A 17494-nucleotide genomic window follows, 5' to 3' on the forward strand; every position below is an offset into this window, starting at 1 on the left:
CCTATACTTGAGTTCTTTGATATTTAACTTTATATATTTGCATTTCTTTTTTTGTTATATTTAATAATGCACACACATTTACATTTCATCTCTATTCTTATTATTCTTATTTCTATTTTTCTTATATTTATATACTGTATATCTTTATTCTAAAATGGAATTGCAATTTCCCCCCCGGGGATCAATAGAATATTTCTGATTCACTTATTGAATCAGTAACAGATAAGGCGGTGAGTGATACTGCAACACGGAAGACGGCGAGAGGCTTCCAAAACAAAAACCCACAAAACGTTAATAAATTCAGATGAAGTTCTGTGAGAAGTTGATGAGAGAAAAGCTGCTAAAACAGAAAGACACTAGAGTAGCTGTAGAAAACGTTGTGTTGAAGTGTCGAAGTGGTGTGAAGAGAGAGAAGAGTTACTCTCACCGGAATGCTTTTCCTCTCCGTCAATTTCACCTTACAGAGACACACGGTAAAATAATACTTTAACACATGCTCTATCCTGGATTATGTGTTTGCTGAATTACATGAGATGCTTGAACAGATTGTGAATCTAATTTTATCGGTACCTTTGATCGGTTATTTGAGCTGCGCTGTTATTTCCTTGTTCTTTTGAAGGGAGTTCTGCCGATACAGACGCCAGCTCAGAGCGAGACTGTGCAGCCGTTGAGCAGTTCATGACCTGCTTTAATCTTCTATTCAACTTCACTTGTTGACTCCTTCCTCTGGGTTATCACTACAGTTTAATTTTTGACCTCTTGCTCCCACCAGCAGTAAAGTTAAAACTGGCTGCTCCCACGGGATCCCAATCCTAATGGCGTCCTCTAAAGCAGAGCGTTGCACACACACACGGCCCCGCGGTCGCACATCGACGCAACTCACAGCTCGTATTACAACACTATTATTCTTAAAAGTACCGGTACTAATAGAATGGGGTAGTGTGTCGTTTTTAACGGCAGGGTATTGCGATACCTTTCTAGTATCGTATACTGTGCAACATGACCACAGTGTTTTTTCTGCCTCTCCATCATTTTCTTTCTGTGGTTGTCCATCCACCTCCTTGTATTTAGAGAAGGGACTCAATTAAGACCCTTAGAGACTGGAGGTTTGATCTTCCTGTCACTATGGCAACAGTAGCATCATCCTGAGTTCAGTTCATTTCTGCAACCCAACAACAATATTGTCCTGTATCTTCAGTGTCCTCTAGTGTCCACGGCACTTTTGCCTTGACTTCAAAAGACTGATATGAATGGCATGTAAGGACACAGCGACAGAGAGGTGGAGAGAAGCGGGCCAATCTGTCTATCTCCGACTGCCAGGCCGCACTGATATCATGCAAACAGAGGAGGAGCTCGTACTGACCTCTGACAGCACAGCGGGGGGACGTGAATCTCTAATCAGATGGGAAAAAAGTTCAATAGAGAGTGAAGGGCGTACTGCATAACATGCAGCTTTTAGAGATCCTAAAATGAAATAAATATCTTCATCAGATGAGGAAAGTATTTCTGGCAGCCCGCGTTCAAAGAAGAGAAATGAGGCGTGACACAAAATTTAAAAAAAACAGCAGGTTAGATGGCAAATTTTCTTCATCTCGGGGTTGGAGTATCGCCTTTTCTATCTGTCTTAATAAGCCCACAGTGTAGGGGGGGAAAGTGGAGCGAGAAAAATACACTAATCTATTTCCAATCAGCTTTCTAATTAGCGCGGAAAATGATGTATTGTGACCTGTAATCAGCTCCAACAGTTTCATTTGAGTCATTATCATGGATATTGTAATTTCCTCCGAGCCAGAGCCAGCAAGTGGAAGTGAGCAGACGGAGGAGGGGAGGGGAGAGGAGAGAAAGGGAGGGTCAGCAGGAGGATGGACATTAAGATATGACGGGAGCAGAGTCATTACAGTGACATTCCTCTATCTGTCGAGGCGCTGCTCCTGTCGGCTGACTTTAATCTCAGCCCGTAGTGACTGGCAGCCCTCTAACAACCTCGCATGGACTTTTACCATTTCATTTTCCAGTTGGCACGTCCAGCCTGTCAAGAAAAATCCTCTGATCCCAGTTTATCTTCAATTCCCTCCCTGAATGGACCCATAATGTCAGATAAGACAGGTTGATTTTTCCTCAAAAGCTAAGTACAGAACATCAGCAAGCCTAAAGGTAGTTTGGATGTGTACTTTAGAGAGTTGGAAGGAAACTAGGTCCTTAAGATGGATGGACGGAGACGGAAACGCACACACAGATAGTATACAGTTAGTTTTTATGATGTATGTATACTTAGAGAGCAGTGAAAGGATATGGGTGAGGGCCTGATCTCGGTTCAGTATGGCCGTCTGCAATTCATCTTCCAAGGTCATTAGTCTGTCACTGATCAGCTCACAGCGCTCCGTCAGGTCGGCAGCCTCGCTGCACGCGTCCTGGCAAGGAAAAGGAATGAAATGATGGGTAAGGAGAGGAAGGGAGCATCAACAAAGGTTCAAATATATGAGTCTGATATTGAAAATGAATAAACAGAAAAGTCTATCTAACAATAACAACAAGCAACCTACAAAGAAAAAAATTATATATGAAGGTTTTAATACTGGTATTACAACAATACTGATAGGTTTCAGTCATCAAAACAGATTGGGAGCCTTTGCTGTATTGAAGCAATACAACATAAAAAGCTAGTATCTAAAAGTTCACTTGAGTTTATTTTACAGCAACATGCAACCATTGATTGTCTCGATCCAACAGTGTGCTGACGTACAACGGTGTGCTATTGTACAACAATGAACATCAGTCATGTCAAAGCAGCAGAGGCCCAGATATCCTGACTTTTAGTCTTTAGTATGGATCAAGCTCAACACTGGATTTCCCATCATGCAACTGGATAGAGAGAGTCCACAATGTGTTATGACCCAGGCTGTTCTCATACAACTGTTTGTAGCTATACCTACAAAAAGTAATGCACTGTAAGTCATCTATATTCCATGAAATCAATTAGTATGTAATCCACATAATCATGAACCAGGAAGTATAAAGAGCGACAAATGCCACATAGGGAGGAGGTCAGGGTGGATTTAGGTAAAAAAAACAAACTCCTGACTTTGGCCCAGGAGACCGGTGCTCGTACCCCGGTGCTCGTACCCCGGTGCTCGTACCCCGTCTGAAACCAAAACTCAATGCTGGTTTATTTGTCACCTAACTTCTGTACTTCAGTTACGCCACTTCCAGAGTTATTTTAACCCAACCCACGATCTTTTCCTAAACCTATAACTAAGCAGTTTTGTTGCCTAAACCTAACCAAGTTGTTTCCTGTGAAGACGCAAGTTTATTTTGAAAAGACGTTTGGGTCATGTGTTGCTGGACATTCGTACGAAAACGCCCGAAAAATGAGGAATAACTTTTTGTAAGATATCATACGAACCGTTGTATGTTGATACATTGTATGACCATGCTTCTAATTTCGAATGCCTATAACGGAGAATAATGACTGTAGTTATAAAGCATTATAGTTATCAGAATGAACTTATCAGTGTCTTAGTTGTGTCTTTCACAGATGCTCTAAAACAAGAGTAATGATACATCATGACTCATTATTTGTGATTTAATTTGAGGATAATTAGTCATCATAGCTACACAGATAACAAAGATCCACAACCCTTGTCTTATAATATCTTGTATGGAAGTAATCAAAACCATAACATACTTTTAATTAACTTTATGTTGAACAATGCTACCGTAGACAGATGACATATTACGGCACTTTAACACCCACGAATAGTGAGTATATGTAATATTTGAATAGAATATATATAATTGAATGTATGACTGATTAAAGGTACTGCACGGAGGCCTACTGCAGTTACAATGGTTGCTGTTATACAAACATTAAGAGGGCATTAGTACAAAATCTTGCACTTTCAAACCTCCTTGAGTTGTTTCTCTCTTTAATGGTAGTTTTAATAATGTTAAATTGCATCTGTGCTTTTATAATCATGAGTCAGAGCTCTACGTGGAGCTTTTCAGAGTTATCCAAGACTCATTTCATCTCTTTGACACTAAATCCTTGACACTGTTTCAACCAGACACAAGAGGAGAATAGCTGGGCAGACAAAAGATACGAAGCTGCCAGATTTTCTGCTTGGTACAGCGCCAAGGTCGTAATGTACACAAAACACAGCATGGGGGTCGGTGTGCACAACAGTCAGCATGTCACCTGAGGATGCTGCGAGGCTGAGTGTGTGTGTTGGAGGACGGTGTGGATGTCGGGGTGGTGGAGGAGCAGAGTGCAGCAGGGCAGAGCATCCAGAGAGCAGGGCTGGCCATAATTAGAACAGGCCTCTTTGCAGACATCGTGTCCTACTTTCTTCACACTTATCAAGCGTAGAGAACACAAACACGCGCAGACCCAGTGTTCTCGTCAAACAATACATAGAAAGTCTGATCTGACTCATAGCTGCAGGTAGGAAATAGCAACTCCCTGCGGCTCAGAGGTGTCAGAACAATGACTGGAAAGTCGTGTCTCTGGTCTTTGTCCTGGAATAGCACTACTTCTCCGGATGATGTAACTCCCCAAAAGAAAAGTACAACAACAACAGGCCTGAGGCTCGACGATACGTAAAAGTCCACCCTGATGCAATTAAGGACTTAAGTAAGACTTAAAGGCAGAACAGCTCACAGGACAAAATATTTAACATCCTGTTTTGGTGTTTGAGACACTTAAATGAACAAACAATCACTGACACGGGTCTGTCCTCAGGCGTCATTTTATGTGATCCCTGTCCTCCTATACCAAGAAGCAAGACAGTCAGCTTATAGATTGACTGAGCTGTTGTTTGTCAAGGTTAGGAGTTTCTTTAGCAGATAAGAGCCCCGTGTTTGTGCAGCTGATTGATTCTATACTTCACAGCCTCCAGTCAGCATTCGTAAAGTCAATACAAGCACCGGTTAGAAGACAAAAGCTCACTGTGCACGATGACACTACACCCCTTAGTACACAGACCTTTAAACAAAGATGTTATTTTGCTCCCGGTGGTGATCAAAACAATATAAATTACTTTCTCTGCCACCTACGCCTTTTAACAAACAAGAAAACACGGGAGATGAGATTTCAACAACATGTCAATTTGTATAATAGAATCATACATGTATTGTGTTGATTCCTGATGCACATTAGTGCTAATGTTGTTAGACCAAGAGTAAACAAAGAAGACTGCAGAAGCATGAACAGATTATTTAGAAATTCAATATTCAGAATCATGTATGCACTGGTATGATTATTTAAGCAATAATGAGTGAGAGACAGCAGGTAATTGTGCATGTTCCCACGGGTGCTGTTAGGCCCGACGCTTTGTGCCGGTGATACAAAGCAGTGATATTGCACTGGTATTACCTTCAAGGTCATAATTGCTTGTGCAAACAATAAAGCAGCTGGATTCATTTTAAACCCAAAAGGAAATTAACTAGCTTATGATGAACTAACGTCTTTGTTATCACCGATGCTCTGTTAGTTGCTTACAGGATCCACACTTGTAAAAAAATCTGTTCCCAAGACCGTCTACAAGGTCATTTAGAAATATGTGCAGTGACAGTATGAGGTGTTTCTGTCTGTAGCTGTGCCCCAATTCTGTACTGCACACTAATTCAAAGTAGGTTTTGAGGAGAAGTGATAAAGTTAAAGTCCCCATGAAACCGAAGCTAGAGCGTCTCTAACTGCTGTAATGTGACGTATCTCACAGTGAAACAGAATATTTAAGCGGTGGAGAGTTACAAGAGGGATTTAAATCAAAACATTTGTATTTGATTGGGCTTCTAAAAAGTGGAAGGGCTTAGTGTTTAGGTCGATACGGAGCTACAGAGCAGAGGACTGTTGGCTCCACATCGCTCCACACACACCTCCCTCACCTGTTGTTGGATCAGGAGGCGGACAAGGGAGAGGTGTTTTTTTTTTCAACCGGCTCTGTGTCACTGCAGCGCGGGCAGTACATGCAGATGAACGGCGCCCGGATATCGTCTCAGCTAGTGATGGTTACTCGCCTGAGGTCTGACCACCACCTGTATTTGTTTTTTCATGTTCCAATTCCATACAACATACTACTCCATTAGTCTTTATAGTAAAGGCCTAATGTTGATGTAGTTAGTATACAAGAAATCAACATACTTGACTGTTTTATACTAACAGGAAATGATACAATACATGTACCTTTAAAAACTGATTGCTTTTATTTCATCCTTTTTTTATTTCTGTCTCACCACCATCCGCAGTTAACTTTAAAGTTTTGCATTCATTGTAGGACAATAGTGTCCGTCAACAATACACTCAAAAACCAGCAGTTATGAGTATATTTGATTTTGGCACTTTTCAATGTGAAGTGGAACCGGGATACAGCTTCACTTTAGAGTGCTGCTGGTGTACACTTCTGTCCCACAATGCACAATTATCCACAATTGTTCACAATTTTGATTCAATTGTGAAGTTTGATAGGCAGTGACATCCTAAAGTTGCAGTTTGATCACATTCACATGAACTCTACCTAATTGCAGTACATGTACTTAACTGTTGGTTATATTTATGGCAAAAACAACATACCATATATGAAGATAGCCTACATTTAGTGTGCAGTAAGGTATTGTAACGCAGCAATCATCTCTCCTAACAGGGCTGGTGTAAATTTCATGACTTTATCATCAAAGCTACCTGATAAATCTAATAAAACATGTCGATTGAATAATGTGTCTCTACTTGTTTGGTGCTGTGGGTCAGTATATAGACGGGGATGTACTGTAAGGACCTTGAGAGGATAAAAGAACAATTAGTAGAGATTACAAGAAAATAGAGTCGTGCTAAAACACACACTTGCACACACACACTAATCAATCTCCATTGTGGCAGCAGGGCAGCAGCTAAGTGGAAATCATTTACTTAAAGTCATTATGGAAAGGAGAAAGAGGTCACACGCTCTGCGAGGCAGAGAATCACGCTCCTCCGCAGCGCCGCTATCACAACACCATCGAGACAAAGATATACCAATACCATTTAACAGCCATCATATCATCTGACTCAGTGATACATCATACTTTATTCTGATATCAGCTTGGTTTTCAATAATTCATTGTGATTCAAAGTTCACGTATACAAGTCACTGTCCCGTACACCTTGTGCATGAAAATAAACTGACTGTACCAACCTTGGTTACTGTTGCTGAGCCTGTCAAGCTTTCTATTCCCTCCCAGCACATGAACAGTTTACCACTCAAACCACTGGCCCAAAAGCGAGTGCTACCTTTTCTTTCTTCTGTCAATATCAGTCTATGGTAAATATATGGAGGAGAAGTTGTAATCATTTTAGTGCAGGGCTACCCAGAGCTCTATGATCTGCCTAACGGACTATTTTACTTGCGTCACCCTTTCCGTCCGAGGCACAACATCCGGTTGAAAGGTCAGTCAAACTGGCACAGACAAATTTAGCAGTAAAACTACTGTGAAGGATTCACGGTGCTGGAAATCCATTTATCTTTGTTTTGACTGAGTATAGTTCAGTCAGTGAGGCTTTCTGCTAAGTTACCGCAGGTTTTGGTTGCTGTGGTAACGGCAGGGACGCAACCTCCCAAGCATCTTGGATAAAAGGATGAAAGCGGCACGGCTGGCGTTTTCCACGCATTTTTAGAAGCAACATGTGAACGGCCCCTTACTGTTTTGTAGTACTAGTGGCTAGTTAGTACTAGTAAGTATGATAAGGACAAATGCGAGATCAGACTTGTATTTCACTGTAACATAACCCTGTTTGGCTACTTAGCTTACAAAACAGAGGCTAGATTTATGCTTTATTGTTCAAACATTTTCATGCATATTTTCAAACCATGTGTTTTAATTTTTAACATTAAAAGAAAAAGATTTGAGGATGCGCTCTAACTGATGAGTTTGCTATATCGGATAATGAGTTTTCCTGGGGTTGCAGGAGTGTCGTTGGAAGTATCGCATGGCTAGGTTGCTACTGTAGGTCATAAGCCAGACATGCTAAAGTTTGCAGCTTACATTAGAAGAGAGAAACCCACTGTTTAATTCCTTTTAGTCTCAGGAAAGACACCACCTTCTGATCTCTATATGGAGTATTGCTCTACAGCCTCATGCACATTGCTTCAAAATGTGGAGAAATCCAAAGTTTGACTGTGAATCCAGGATGCGTACACCCTTATCAGACTTACATGAAATCCTGCATGGGACACTCCCTTAAAAAGTACAGGTAGCATTTCACCATTTGGCTTCCAGGTGTGGATTAATATAAGTGTATGCATTTAAATCATGGAGGTGCTGAAAGGAGAATACTTGCTCAGCAAAACCCTCCCCTGTATAGATAAAGCTCTTTGTGCAAACTCAGACAGTCAGCGACAGTCAGCGACACCAACCGACGCTTCTCATGTAGATCAGTATCGATCCACCAGTCAGAAAGGCGGCAGAGGTCACGTTTAAGTAAAGGTCAACTAATGGATTGTTCTGTGTCCCAGTAAGCCTCGCGTCAATGCAACTGACACTTTAATTACACTGATAGCATTCCACCACACAGTCTCAGTGTTCGCGTTACCAACCTCTGGGTGATTATCCTCCATGGAGAACAAGAACTCCTCCAATTTCTGCAACAAAAGAGAACCATTTGTTGAGGCCACACAGTCATAAACCTGCTCATGAATTATTGAAAATGCAATTATGTTGGCTGTGTACTGTATGTGTGCAACATCATCATAATGAGAGGAGGTTGTAATTATTCATCACCAAAACTGACAAGGAGAAAATAGATTAACTGGCTCATCTGTACTGCAGGTTTCCTTTGTTAGTATTCAAATGTGTAATTGTACATTCTCCACTAAGGAAGGAGGTAATTACTGTACCTATTGGAGACTAACATATTGTTTGTGGCTTTAGCGTAAGTACATAAGAAGGCATGGTAACAACAAATGATAATCAGCAATGTTTTAATAATTTTTTAATCAACAATTGTGTAAAGGCTGGTTCAGACTACACAATATCAGCCCGATTATAGCCCGACACAGCCGTCGTTTGGGTGTCTGCTCGGATCGGGAACGACAATGAGTGTTGTATGCGACAATTAGGGCTGTCCTGAATACCATTATTTGGGTTTCGAAGCTTCGGTGAGAAATATTTGAAGGTATCGGAAGCTTCGAAACAGTGCCGCTGCCGCCCTACTGTACACACACATGTACCTCTACATACAAACAAACAGGGATATCTGTCTGAGAATAACTAAATTGAAATTGAATAATGTATAATGTTGTGGGATTATCCCTTATTTCGTTGGCTATTTTGGGATTTATTTATTAATATGACATACTTGTATATTAAAAAACAAAAAAACAAAGCATTCGAATAGTGTTTTGGAGGTTGATTACCATGGCAACGGTTGAAGCTTCGAAGCATTTGGGTCAGCCCTAATCGATTGTTTTATCCCGTGTATTGTGTCATAGTAGACAACAACCAACGCCGCCTCTGGGACGCCTCATGACAAAGTCTAGCATGTTGGATTTTTTTTGTATTCAGTTGTGGCCATGACTTTGGCGAAGCGAAAGAGGAACGATGTCAGTGCTGGGAGGTGGAAATGTGAAAAGGAGGAAAGATTTGTGGAGCTTTGGCGACAACACCACAGCATTTTTTATGTTTCCTCGAGGGACCAGAGTGAACAAAGAAAAAGCAGAAGCACTTCAGCAAATCGATGAGTAGGCTACCGCCATTACTATCAAGCTTCTTTCTCGATGATGTCACGCACGTCGTGATAGACGACCAGCGATGATGTCGTCTGTCACGTCTCTCGGCCAAGTCACGAAAATAATGAATGACTCTCAATCACCTAATCTGAAGTAGTGACCATTTTAACCAACAAAAATATTGTATAGTCTGATCCAAGCATAACACGTATCTTCATGCCGTCAGCGCTTTGCTCTGCAGTGAACTCTTCATACAGTATCTGAGATCAGATCGTTTAAACGCTCCAATTTCCAAAGCAGACACAAACCGGATTGTCTTCGCTCGATCCAATTACAGTACATCCATCTCACAGCAACATATAATCTGTCACATGCAGTTTTCTAAAGGTTTTCTGGCATCCAGCTGATAAAATACTCTTCTATTGTCTGTTGCCTTGAGATGAAAACCCTTTTGATATGTGGGTCCTAGAATATTTAGGAAAATAATGGACCTACAGCTGGAAGATACTAAATGGCTGAAATATAATAATAATAATAGTAAAAGTCTTATATTTTCTGGACAAAAATTGTCCACTTAATGTGCTGCTATCCGTCTCTTCTCTTTGATGCGACATTACAAGATGATTGTTCTGATAATGATGCTGCAAAGAGCATTTTCAGTACAGATGTGCTGTTTCTTCTCTATCCACTAATGTCGTAGATTCTTTTCATTGTGTAAACATATTCAAAGCAAAATTGTGACTCATTTCCAAAGGGAATTTCTAAATTGAGCAGCACTGACGTTCTAAAATATTGAAGGATTTACGCTAAAATCTAAAATTTAAAAAATGAAATGTATTTTTGCAGCATTGAGCTCCAGTGTTTTTAGCTTAGAGGACACAGAAAATAGAGAGCACAGGATGGAGACAAAAGAGAGAAACGTTTGGCTGTCTCACCTTTTTAGTTCTTGGAGAAATGTTAGGAGGGGCCGGGCTTTAGGAGGAGAAAGAAAAGCAGAGAGAAACAAAGGGAAAGCAGAAAATGGAACCATGCAGTTTGTATAATGCGGTCAGCAGGCAGGGCAGGAAAAGAAGACATCAATGCAAGGTTTATATTTATGGTTACACAGAGTACGACTGTGAGAGGAGGTTAAGAGGGTGCAACAGTAGAAGAATTAAATAAAACATTGAGAATACTCAGCTTCCAGTGTTAATGCCAAAAGCACCAGTAAAGATCATTGATAAATATTTGCTTATGGCTGCAGTCCAGTAAATCCATACTGAAATAAGTAAATTTAAGTATCATCTACTGTTTAAACATGATATAAATCACAGTCTGTGAGACAAACTAACAAAATATAATCTCACAAAAACATGTCTGGCGAATGTGCTATTTTTTTTTTATTAATGCTGGCTCTGTTGGCTTTGTTCCTATCTCAGACGAGTCTGTCAGACTACGTGGGCGGAGGAAAGTGTGAGTTGGACTCTGCCCTGAGGCAGTGGACCTCAACTCACTGTGGGATAGACCGGCACAGAGCGCTCGCGCAAACACACACACATGCATTCCCACTAAACGCATGTAATCATGCAGAAAGAGGCTCATAAATCCGCACTATGTAGAATGAAACTCTTCAAGGAAGCCAAAATAATTCCAAATGGTCGCCTCCCCAACGCCCACATTTTCCTCGTTTAGAAAGACCTTCGAGCAAAGCTGCTAATAGACGGCTGCTCATCTCGCTGGAGCTGACAGACTTATATTCTGACAACAGCTGAATGTGCGAAACTGGAAATGTCCTCTCCAGTCAAGTGGTAAGACTGACCGAGCAGGCACGCTTTATTTGAGTTCACGTTTCACAGCACAGTAAAAAAAAAACTGAATCTTAAAATAGACCTTTCAGTGGCAAAGATGTGTTATTATGTGTAGACAATATGTCAGACTTCAGCAGTGGACAGCCTCGAAAGGGCATCTTTTATACTCTAAATGTCTGTCATGCACTTCGCTATGAAGCATTGTGTGTTGTTAACAAGACATTGTGCCGTTACCTTTGTGAACTCAGAGTTCTGTAAGTTTGCCTCGGGACACCAGCGCCCTCCCAACGCAGTCAGCATGGCGCAGTCTTCTTCTTCTTTGGTGCACGGCTGGGTTGGAGGATAAACTGCTGCAGTGGGGAGGTCTTCGATGTCTCCTCCGCTGCAGCTGGGAGTTCGCAACTGGAGGCCTCGCAGGAACAGGTGACACGCTTCCAGGTCGGCTTCCCAGATCCGCTCCAAGCCTGGGCAGCCACAGCTATAGAGAGGAACAGAACAGTATGTTTAACTATACAATGCAATACAAGATATAATGTGATACAATAAACTATCTAATGTACAACATGATATAACATAAGATATGAAAAACATGGCACAATAACATACTGCAGGTTGCAACGCAATGTCATGCGATACGGTACAATGTGGCACAATACAGTGATTTACAAATATAGTCCAGTTATATATGATATGGTACTTTACCTATACTAGATATATTCATATATATTTATTTATATAGTCACATTTCTGTTATATCATCTACTAAACATTTGGACACAAGAAAGTAAACACATAGTACATGCTTATTTTACAAATCATGTATTAAAGGACCAGTGTGTAACATTACGGGGATCTATGAGCAGATATGGAATATCATATTCATAACTATGTTTTCATTAGTGTATAATAACCTGAAACTAAGAATCTTTGTGTTTTCGTTAGTTCTCCGACACGCTTCTGAAACTGCGGTAGCGTGAGCCACAGAGTGCAAAACTGTGGTACCGCCAGCCGCCGTCTGACTTCCGTTGCTCCTAAAGTAGTGTTATTATGGTACGGATGGATTCTGGGCGAGGCAAAGGACGTTACCACGGTTTTGCACTCGGCGGCTCACGTTACCACAGTTTTGGAAAGTAAGGAGTGAGCGGAGGGGTACTTAGTTGGTTGCAATCTGCAACCACACTACTAGATGCCGCCAAGTCCTACACACTGTCCCTTTAAAGTAGGGCTGCACAATTAATCAAAATTGCAATATGGCCTACTGCAATTTTCAAATGGCAGGAGGCACAATAAAGTAAAAATTGTTAAAGGCGAAACGTGTGTCAAAATATTGTTGTGCCGCACAGATGTTCTGGCCTACACATAATATTCTAAAGACTTAAGAAAACATCTTTGCTTGGTACAGATGCCCACAAAAAATAACACCATAATCATATGTTTTTCAATGAAATGAGAATAATTGTATAAAAATTATCATTCCCTCTAACATCGCAAATCGCAATTCAGTCAAAATAATCACTACTAGATATTTTTTACAAATCGCTCAGCCCTACTTTAAAGCAATAGTTTGACATTTTGGGAAACACTTATTCACTTTCTTGCAGAGAATTAGATGAGAAGATCGATGCCACTCGTTAAGTATTGACCTGGAACCAGGAGGTGATTATCTTAGCTTAGCATAAAGACCGAAAGCGCGTTCATTTGTGACCTTTTAGAGGTGTTGATAGGTGCTTCCACTTTTTGCTAAGCTACGTTAATTTCCTGGCTGTAGCTCAGCACTAAAAGGACAGACAAGAAGAGAGTGACCTTCTCATCTATCAGTGATTTTCAAAGTGGGGGCCCAGGACCCTTTGGGGGGCCCAAGGCCAGTACAACAGCACATACAAAATAATTGAAACAACTAAAAATAGTCTCTAGTATGCATGTCACTGCTGCATGATGACCGAGCACAGTAGCTATAAAGGCACAGTAAAGGACATCTTTAATGACATCTCTATAATAAAGCACTGACAGAAGAGTGAGAAATTAATCATTCAGAGATTGTAATTCCATTGACATAATGTAATGAGTGTGAGCGGCCTCCTTGTAGGCTGCCCTTTTCTTCAAAGAGCTGCAGCAGAGACACAAGACAGAGCCTGGATGTGTTCATCTCTGCCGGGGTCACTGAGCACGAGTTCACCGGGAGGACAAGAAGATTGCTTTTTGTTTATCTACTCAGTGAGTTACAATCAGTCCTCCCTTTTCACCCTCACTCGCCCCTGACCCCTGTGACACCCCAAACGCAACCTCCCAGTGTAAAAACAGAAGAGAACAATTAAAGCAGCTACATCTGATTGAATGTATTATTCAGAAAATGAGCAGCACGGTCACTGACCGGTGTGGTCTCTGTTTATTGTTCCATGTTAAGTTGGTCACACTGTGTTACAGTAACACTAGACACTTTATGGTGTCTGATAGTCAGTCCACCATGGTGGAAGTACCTCTAAGGGCATGAGAATGTTGATGTTTAATTATAAGCAAGTCTTTTTGGCTTTCCCAAAAGTTGTTTTCCATTTCCTTTAAATGAAATACTCCTCCATTGGCTCACATTTGAGACCTCTGACCTTTTAAAATATTTATATGTATTCCCCTTTTTCTTTCAGTGACCTTTAGATAACAAATCATTCCCAAATAATTGTGGTCCCAGGTGACATTTCGGGAACCAAATCTGTTGATGTTGTAAGAAATTCTACCTTTTAATTTGGTTTAAGGGACACACAAAAAAATGCTAAAGTCCACACTTCAGAGCAGAAATATTTCTTTGTCTTTACTAATAACATCCGTGTTTCCAGGAATCCATCTTGTGTAGAAAACAAACTGAAGCTGACAGGATGTGAGGACAAAGATGTGTGTTTTATACATACTGTAAGAGAGGCATCAAACATTACATACTCTAAACTAGGGGGGTAAGGAAATATCAAAAATATCAAGTATCACAATATTATTTGTTTTATTGATTCTCAAAAACACTAGTGATTTTTAATTAATAGTTTAAATACAAAGATGAACTCTGTCAATACTTTATTTCATTGACAAAAAGATGCCTCTTAGTGTATGTGCCCTCTCAAAGTGGTGCTGTGATGTTGGATGTTACAGGGACTGAGATAAAACCCTTTAAAAACTGTTTATATGATCCTGTTTAAATCGATGTAAAATAAAAAACAAAATAGCTAGAGCATTCATTCTTTTTGCAGCAGAAAGCTTCGCGTCATCACGTTGTACACTTGTGATGACGTTATTTAGTTACGTTCAAGTTACGTTATGGATTGATAAGAAATATTTTGTTCATGTTTCTACATTTAGAAGTCTTTTGCATCAATATTTGTGTTTATTTAGTAACATTTTATGAAAGATCATGTCCGATTATTGTCATAATTTCAATACTTTATCAAATATTATGGTTTATTGATTTGCATAACCTTTTCACTTAGGTTGTACAGATTTTAGGGATATGAAGAATTTGAAGATAAGCAAAAATACCAATGTATGCACTGGCGGTCCATTTCTATTGCAGAGTTCAAAGGGTTAATGCAGATCCCACTGTTCTGATTGCATTGTTTTTTACTCATATTTTATGCATATGGCGATGTGTTCTTTATACTATGACAATTTTCCTGAAATGAAAATTGCTTACAGTATCTCAATATATTGAATCGTAACCTCTGTATCATGATACGTATGGTATTGCCAGATTCTTGCCAATACACAGCCCTCTAAGCAGAAATATACTTACATACAGTATAAGCCCCTATAATACAGTTAGTATTTTCACCTAGAGAGTGCCTCCTTGCTGTGCAGTTAGATTTGAGAAATTGCTCATTTTCCATCATACATAAACAAACTCAAAGCAAAATGCACCCAGACAATATTGTTTAATCTCCCCCTCTGTTCCCTCCACTCGCTCTCAGTGATGAGGCCCCCTGAAAATTGAATGCCACTTGTTTTCCAGCCCATCTCCTGCCTGAAAAGGCTGCCAACCTCTATACCCTGCCAACGCACGCCTCTCAGCCGTGCTCTAACCTTCATTTGGCACACAGACAATAGAAAAATTGCTGGGCCCAGCAACCCCCCCCTGCCCTCGCCAATTCGCTACTCAACGCCGTCGCTTCTGAATTCTGCTGTAGTGGGGACGCACCCAGTGAGCCATGCCATTCTTATTTGTCTCTTCTGGAGTGGAGAGAGACACACATACACACACAGATGTGAATGAGCACACATGTGTTAACTTACACACATACCCATAAATCATTCTCTGTGGGGATTCAGTGTTGTACAATCATAAATTCCTCTAAAAATGTCGGCCTCATCTATCACTAAAGCTTCTCTTCAACGACAACCACAATTCATTACACATTAGTGGCGTTGGCATTAGGGTTCTGTGTACTGGAGATGCGGACAACATGTCAGCTCCTAAGCATCCCTGTGATGGTGGCCTCCTGGTGCCCGTCGGTGTGAACTTCTCGCCCGGGGGTTAATTGGTGGCAGCCGCTCGGCCCGCCATCTGACAGTGGCAGGGTGTGGGTGTGCTGCTCCGCTGATGGCCCGGTAATAAGAAGGAGAGACAGGCAGGCACACTCCGACTAAAACCCCCCTCTGGGACCGCTGACTGACAGGACTGCTCTTTCTCCTCAAGGCATTACAGACGGGAGGAAGGATTATAAATATAACTGTTGAAGGAAGGAGCCGCGGCTCGGTCCTGCTGGTACCAGTAGGTTCAGTTCGACCTCTCCAGAGTGAAAAGGCACAAAGCAGGTTCACAGTCACATACTGTCTGGCCAATATTCTACCCAGCTCAGGTCTCACACATGAATACCAATGACACACAGACTGTGAAAAACAGCCCCTATCTTCAGTCACAGCTGGAGTTTTGGGCTATCTAAAGATCAGCCATTTCCCCAAGAAATTACTCTCCTGAATAAAATAAATTAATGCGACTTTCACCTGTAGTCTCATGTCATGACTTCTGGTATTTTAGGATTCCCAAAAGTCATAAACAACCAGAATTCACACATTAAAAAGCAAGTTGGTAATATATATTTCCACCTTAAAGGTACAACGTGTAACATCTGGCAACATCTAGCGGTGAGGTTGGGACCTCTTCCGTGTGCCAAGTGTATAGGACAACTATGTGTAACATATGCCTCTTGCATGTTACATTAGTAATCAATTTCAGCTTATAATTGTTACTATTGTCAGTAATTTTACCAAGTCAGACTGGGCTTGTAGCTCCCAGGTGATCGTGTGTCCCGGAGTGCTTGTAAGCAAAATAAATCCATCTTGAATTGACATCGGAGCAGTCTGTGGTTTGTTGAAGTGTAACTGTAGGAGCCAAAGTATTTAGTCTGTTGTTTATTATTATTATTTGTTTAGGCTGCACACGTTCTTTTGGTTAACATCTCTTCTGGTAATTGGGACAGAGGTGTGGTTTCACCTATTTTTACCTGTTGCTGTACCTGTTTATCTGTAACTCCGCGGGAGATAGACAAAGAGGGTGAGATAGGCTTGGATTTCTGTTGACTCCACTTCACATACTTTAGTTATTCCAGTTAGCCTGCATTATTGTTTGTAATTCCAGTGAACAAGTCACACAATAAGAGCCTATTTTAACCGTCAGCCGTTGGTCTACCATCAAACACAACACAGAGACTGTTGGCTGTAACCACTATCAGCAGTACAAAAGAAAGTTAACAGGGCCGTTATGAGCTGTGTATAGAGGTAGTAAAAAGAGAAAGACCTCCCGTTAGAAACGGTATGAATGGCCTTATCTAGAGCCGGTTGTTGTAAGAGTAGCGTAGGTCATTTGGAGAATAGTAACGTTAACGAGTAACGTTATTGACTCCGGCCCAAGCAGAAAAAGTTAACACAGTGGTTTGTCCATTATGGGCTACTGTGAAAACATGGCGGTTGGCTCCGTGAAGAGAGGACCAGAGGCCTGTACTACGAAGTGAGTTCAACATATCCAGAGTATCTTCTTGT

General features: G+C 41.0%; 1 protein-coding gene across 2 annotated transcripts in view; it reads right to left on the minus strand.

The window, feature by feature from the left end:
* The window catches only part of disc1 (DISC1 scaffold protein), a 50246-nt gene that overhangs the window by 1494 nt on the left and 31258 nt on the right, over positions 1-17494 (minus strand). The window contains exons 11-14 of one of the 2 annotated variants that reach the window (XR_005208579.1): positions 11717-11960; positions 10631-10667; positions 8565-8609; positions 2315-2411 (exon numbers count right to left, since the gene is read on the minus strand). Coding sequence is in view for 1 of the 2 variants with exons in the window: in XM_037782741.1 (XP_037638669.1) it covers positions 2294-2411; positions 8565-8609; positions 11717-11960 (407 nt within the window). In the remaining variant the exon portion in view is untranslated. Of the gene's footprint in view, positions 1-2293; positions 2412-8564; positions 8610-10630; positions 10668-11716; positions 11961-17494 lie in introns of those variants that run through there. The other variant, XM_037782741.1, reaches the window with a different exon arrangement.

The sequence above is a fragment of the Sebastes umbrosus genome, chromosome 10 (assembly GCF_015220745.1).
Source record: "Sebastes umbrosus isolate fSebUmb1 chromosome 10, fSebUmb1.pri, whole genome shotgun sequence".
NCBI classification, from domain to species: Eukaryota; Metazoa; Chordata; class Actinopteri; order Perciformes; family Sebastidae; genus Sebastes; species Sebastes umbrosus.